The sequence below is a fragment of the Salmo trutta genome, chromosome 12, assembly GCF_901001165.1.
Source record: "Salmo trutta chromosome 12, fSalTru1.1, whole genome shotgun sequence".
Taxonomy (NCBI): Eukaryota; Metazoa; Chordata; class Actinopteri; order Salmoniformes; family Salmonidae; genus Salmo; species Salmo trutta.
In genome coordinates this window covers 46,489,992-46,496,261 of record NC_042968.1, presented here as the reverse complement: position 1 = coordinate 46,496,261, position 6,270 = coordinate 46,489,992, and the positions used below count along the sequence as shown (strand labels likewise).

The window sequence follows — 6,270 nt, the reverse complement described above, 5'->3', positions numbered from 1 at the left end:
CTCAGAGCAGGCCTGGAGATCAGGGTGGTGCTGAGAAGTTTCCTCATAGCACTGCTGTGAGACTGGAGAGGATTCCTGATTGCATGTCCCAAGACATGCTGGTGTTGTTGGTGGAGACAATCTCTGGCCTAGAGGAAGACAACTTCTCTCTGGAGATCATCAGAGACAAACATAGCAGATGTGACCGTCAACAAACCCAATAGTAGGTCGCAGCTCCATAGTTTCCATGTCTAATAGAAACCATTTATAGTTTGACTAACAAATAATAATACCCCAAATTACATATCACAGATGAAGGGAACATACAGGTTCTCTATGATAATGAGGATATTAATGGTTTATCTTAATATGCAGAACAGTTCCTCACCAACAGCAAGAGTAACAAACACTTCATGAAGCATGGTGTGATTGGCCGGGAGCTGCAACGGTGTCACAGAGTGACAGTGGAGAAGCTCTTCCCTGTCCTAATTGAAGATATCTTGGAGCTCTACTTGGAGACGGGGGGCCAGTGAATAGAATCACTATGATCTCTGAGGAGAAGGCAACCATCGTCATCTTCCAGGAGCCAAAATGTAAAAACCTGCAGAGTGAATCAACTATTTTGCTTGGGAGATTGACTTAATGATAATAATAATAATAATAATAATAATAAAAAAAAAACATCAATGTGTTCATTTGTTAATATTGTTATTTGTATTTTGGGTACTATTTAACACAATTTGAGGAATTAAACAAATCTTTTGTGTTTAGGTTTTGCACAGCCTTTTATATTGCTACTCTATTTTCTATATCATTTCAGCTGTGGAGACAATAAAAAAATCTAAACCATGTCATTTGCAAAGTCCAAGTCAACGTATCTCTTTACTACGAGTCCTTGGGCACGGTCTTGTATGGCAAGATCAGGCCAATGTGGAAGCTGCCTGAACCCTTCACAGAGAGGTTGCATCCTGCTTTATGGTCATTCCTTTCCATGAAGAGACAGTTGTCCCCCATCAATGACCAGATGAAGGTCCACTTCTGTCAGGTGGACATTGACAGTGCTGAGGTCAAACTCAGCCCTCTACCTAACCTGCTGAAGCAGAATGGACTAACGAAAAAACACATTGACAGATGGAAACAGAATGCCTTGAACGTGTTCCATAACATCACGGCCCAATATGAGTGTTGTTCAAGTGCCCCAGTGTGGGAGGCAGTGGAGAAGGAAGTCCGCTCGGTGGTGAAAGAGGATGCTGTCCTGCTGATGGAGGCATCCAGAGGGGCTCTGACAGTGGCGGGCCTGGCTGAAGACACAAAGCGGCTCAGGCGGCCGGTGGAGAGCCTCATGAAGAGGGCCATGAGTCACATACAGAGGCAGAGGGACAGCGTCTCACAGGAGATGGAGGTGTCCCCTGCCATGTTCTACATCCTGCAGCAGGAAGGACTGCTGAAGCGCGCAGCAGATGAAGACCCAGATTTGGGTCTCTCCTACAGAGACGACACCAAGAAGCTGGTTCTCTCAGGTCTTGTCACAGAGGTGTACAAGTTGCAGAACTGGATCCTGGAGAGGAGCTCAGAATGAGGAAGAAGCAGCTGAAGCTGGACCCTCACATCCTGGACTTCCTGAGGTCAGTCGACAGTATGGAGATGTCCCAGGACCTGTTCACGTCCCGGCGCTGTGTATAGCATGGAGGGTGGAGAGGTGCTTCTGACTGGCAGCTCAGAGCAGATGGTGAAGACTGCCCTGTCCATGCAGAGCCTCGTGGTGAAGTTCCAGGATGTGTTGAGGATGCCTGGGTGGAAGGATCTGAACAGCCACCTGGTGGATGCATACAACTCCCCAAAGAAGAAAACTGTGGTGATAAAGCTCCATCCAGAGAGCAGAGACAGAATGATTGTCTCTGGCTTTCTGGGCCAGGTCAAAGAGGTCAGCAACTTTCTGGAAGATTTGTTGAAAACTACTCACAAGTCGAAGAGGCTGTCTGTGTCAAGTCCTGTGCCGTGGTTAAATTCATCCAGGAGAAAAAATATCAGAACTGGAGACATTTTGTCAAGCGTGATGAGATGAATGTCCGTTTTGACCCCAAAAGGCCCAGAATCATCCTCTCAGGGGCCTGTCTCTATGTCAAGATGGCCAAGGGAGCTTCTTTCAGAAGATGGAGAGAATCATCAAGGACCCACACATCAGCCAGCTGAGCAAGGCGGATGTGGAGCAGCTGCAGACCATACAGAGGGAGCTGACTGTCAGCATCCGCCTGGAGATGAAGGGCCCCGACTCCCCGATCTGTCTGGAGGGCCTGAGCCGTGATGTGCTTACTGCAGACGGAATCATCAGGGACATGGTTGTGGAAAGGAAAGAGAACGTCAGACGATCAGTCTACCTTTTGAGCAGTCTGGGAGGATGGCAGAACCAAGACCACAATGTGGATAATGAGGCTAATGTCCTGTACAGAAAAGCTTCCAACATAAAGGGCAGAAGAGAGTTATTGAGAAAATAACTGAAAGATGACTCTATTATATATTCTCATCTGTATGAATTAAATGTATAAATAAATTAAAGTATTAAAATCAGTGAGATCAGATAATTAGTTTAAATATGTTGTAACGTTTAATCTTTATTTAACAAGGCAAGTCCATTTAAGAATAAGTTCTTCTTTACAATGACAGCCTACCCCGGCCAAATCCGGATGATGCTGGGCCAATTGTGTGCTGCCCTTTGGGACTCCCAATCACGGCCGGATGTGATTCAGCCTGGATTTGAACCAGGGACTGTAGTGACCCCTCTTATACTGAGATGCAGTGCCTTAGACCGCTGCACCACTCAGGAGCCCATACTGAAGGAATATGTACAGAATTTAAACTTTTTAATGACAGCCTTTATTGTGTCATGAATTGTCCACTAAATACCAAACTGTCTGTCTTCTGTCCAGGTGACACCTTAGTGCCTACACACTGGGACGACATGAAGGGTTCTTTCTTAAAGTTGGTCAATCTGTCTCCAAGATTCAGGGAATACAATGATGTGAAGGCTGAGTGTGTGAAGACAGGGATCAACCTAACCATTGTTGAAGTATGTTCATGTTAAGGTTAATGGAAACTTAAGATCATGTTGTTACTGGAAAATATTGGAGTTAAAAGCAAGAGGTTATGTAAATTGTTGCTTGAATTTCACTACCTAGCTCAACTCCCTAGCTGGCAATATTGTCTAAACCAGTTAAAGATGTCAGTTGTTATTTCCTTACTGTCCATAAAATCCCTTGTGGCACTTCAGTAAAAATATATAACGTTCAAACTTTTTGTTGTACTTTTTCTCATATTGGTAGATTGAACAAGTCCAGAACGAGACACTGTGGAAGAACTATCAGATACAGAAGAAACAGATGGAGGAGAAGAACAATCACTACAACAACGAGAGACTGCTCTTCCATGGCACCAGTTCAAACTCCATCAGTCAGATCACTACAACAACGAGAGACTGCTCTTCCATGGCACCAGTTCAAACTCCATCAGTCAGATCACTACAACAACGAGAGACTGCTCTTCCATGGCACCAGTTCAAACTCCATCAGTCAGATCACTACAACAACGAGAGACTGCTCTTCCATGGCACCAGTTCAAACTCCATCAGTCAGATCACTACAACAACGAGAGACTGCTCTTCTACGGCACCAGTTCAAACTCCATCAGTCAGATCACTACAACAACGAGAGACTGCTCTTCCATGGCACCAGTTCAAACTCCATCAGTCAGATCAACAATCATGGCTTCAATCGCAGCTACGAAGAAACACATGGTATGAAAACAGGAATGGGAGTTCTCCTCATGGTATTTTGTGTAGAGGAACAATACCAGTCAAAAGTTTGGACACACTTACTCATTCAAGGGTTTACAGTGAGGGAAAAAAGTATTTGATCCCCTGCTGATTTTGTACGTTTGCTCACTGACAAAGAAATTATCAGTCTATAATATTAATGGTAGGTTTATTTGAACAGTGAGAGACAGAATAACAACAAAAAAATCCAGAAAAACACATGTCAAAAATGTTATAAATTGATTTGCATTTTAATGAGGGAAATAAGAATTTGACCCCCTCTCAATCAGAAAGATTTCTGGATCCCAGGTGTCTTTTATACAGGTAACAAACTGAGATTAGGAGCACACTCTTAAAGGGAGTGCTCCTAATCTCAGTTTGTTACCTGTGTAAAAGACCCCTGTCCACAGACGCAATCAATCAATCAGACTCCAAACTCTCCACCATGGCCAAGATCAAAGAGCTCTCCAAGGATGTCAGGGACAAGATTGTAGACCTACACAAGGCTGGAATAGGCTACAAGACGATTGTCAAGCAGCTTGGTGAGAAGGTGACAACATTTGGTGCGATTATTCGCAAATGGAAGAAACACAAAAGAACTGTCCATCTCCCTCGGCCTGGGGCTTCATGCAAGATTTCACCTCGTGGAGTTGCAATGATCATGAGAACGGTGATGAATCTGCCCAGAACTACATGGGAGGATCTTGTCAATGATCTCAAGGCAGCTGGGACCATAGTCACCAAGAAAACAATTGGTAACACACTACACCGTGAAGGACTGAAATCCTGCAGCGCCCGCAAGGTCCCCCTGCTCAAGAAAGCACATATACATGCCCGTCTGAAGTTTGCCAATGAACATCTGAATTATTCAGAGGACAACTGGGTGAAAGTGTTGTGGTCAGATGAGACCAAAATGGAGCTCTTTGGCATCAACGCAACTCGCTGTGTTTGGAGGAGGAGGAATCCTGCCTATGACCCCAAAAACACCATCCCTACCGCCAAACATGGAGGTGGAAACATTATGCTTTGGGGGTGTTTTTCTTCTAAGAGGACAACTTCACCGCATCAAAGGGACGATGGACAGGGCCATGTACCGTCAAATCTTGGGTGAGAACCTCCTTCCCTCAGCCAGGGCATTGAAAATGGGTCGTGGATGGTTATTCCAGCATGACAATGACCCAAAACACACGGCCAAGGAAACAAAGGAGTGGCTCAAGAAGAAGCACATTAAGGTCCTGGAGTGGCCTAGCCAGTCTCCAGACCTTAATCCCATAGAAAATCTGTGGAGGGAGCTGAAGGTTTGAGTTGCCAAACGTCAGCCTCGAAACCTTAATGACTTGGAGAAGATCTGCAAAGAGGAGTGGGATAAAATCCCTCCTGAGATGTGTGCAAACCTGGTGGCCAACTACAAGAAACGTCTGACCTCTGTGATTGCCAACAAGGGTTTTGCCACCAAGTACTAAGTCATGTTTTGCAGAGGGGTCAAATACTTATTTCCCTCATTAAAATGCAAATAAATTTATAACATTTTTGACATGCGTTTTTCTGGATTTTTTGTTATTGTTATTCTGTCTCTCACTGTTCAAATAAACCTACCATTAAAATTATAGACTGATCATTTCTTTGTCAGTGGGCAAACGTACAAAATCAGCAGGGGATCAAATACTTTTTTCCCTCTGTATCTTTATTTTCACTATTTTCTCAAATATATTTTGATTTGTTTAACACTTTTGGTTACTACATGATTTCATATGTGTTATTTCATAGTTTTGATGTCTTCACTATTATTCTACAATGTAGAAAATATAAAAAATAAAGAAAAACCCTTGAATGAGTAGGTGTGTCCAAACTTTTGACTGGTACTGTACTTTTACTGGAATAGAGGTGCTGCCTAAAATAAGGACCTTTTTGATCAGCCTTGTGTAATACACGTGTTCAACTATTAACAATAATGTTTTTCTCCAGGAGTTGAAATTGCAATTGGATCTTACTTCGCCGTAAACCCATTGTTTTCACCAAGAGGATACGTCCCACCTGATGCACAAGGGTTCAAGCGCATGTACCTGGCCAGGGTTCTTGTTGGAGACTACACTCAGGGACACCCAGGCTGGATTATTCCCCCTGACAAACCTTCCGGGAGGTGTGCTGACTTGTACGACAGTGTCACAGATAACACCTCCATTCCAACCACGTTTTTAATCTTCAATGATGTGCAGGCTTATCCAGAGTTCCTTATAACATTTAATTAGATTTAGTTGTAGGCTACACCGTATTTACAATAAACACTAATCCTTCATAGTGAAAAATGTATTGCATATATCTATTTAAATGTCTTTAAAGTTACAGCCATGTATGTGATGAGACAACATTAGCCAGTCCTGATACTGACCATTACTGGTATAACTTTGGTTACAAATCTACTGCTTTGAGGATAATAATAAAATAAACTATTTTGTGTGGGTAGTTGGGTAACCTATTGTGTT

At 43.4% G+C, this 6,270-nt stretch overlaps 1 protein-coding gene across 1 annotated transcript; it reads left to right on the top strand.

Moving 5' to 3' along the window:
• The first annotated feature begins 435 nt into the window (after positions 1–435).
• LOC115203654 (uncharacterized) lies at positions 436–6,054 on the top strand. Its single transcript, XM_029768555.1, has 4 exons — positions 436–572; positions 2,907–3,046; positions 3,300–3,769; positions 5,753–6,054. The coding sequence occupies exons 1-4, from the start codon at positions 524–526 to the stop codon at positions 5,757–5,759; spliced, it is 666 nt and encodes a 221-aa protein (XP_029624415.1). The 5' UTR covers positions 436–523; the 3' UTR covers positions 5,760–6,054.
• Positions 6,055–6,270: the final 216 nt, after the last annotated feature.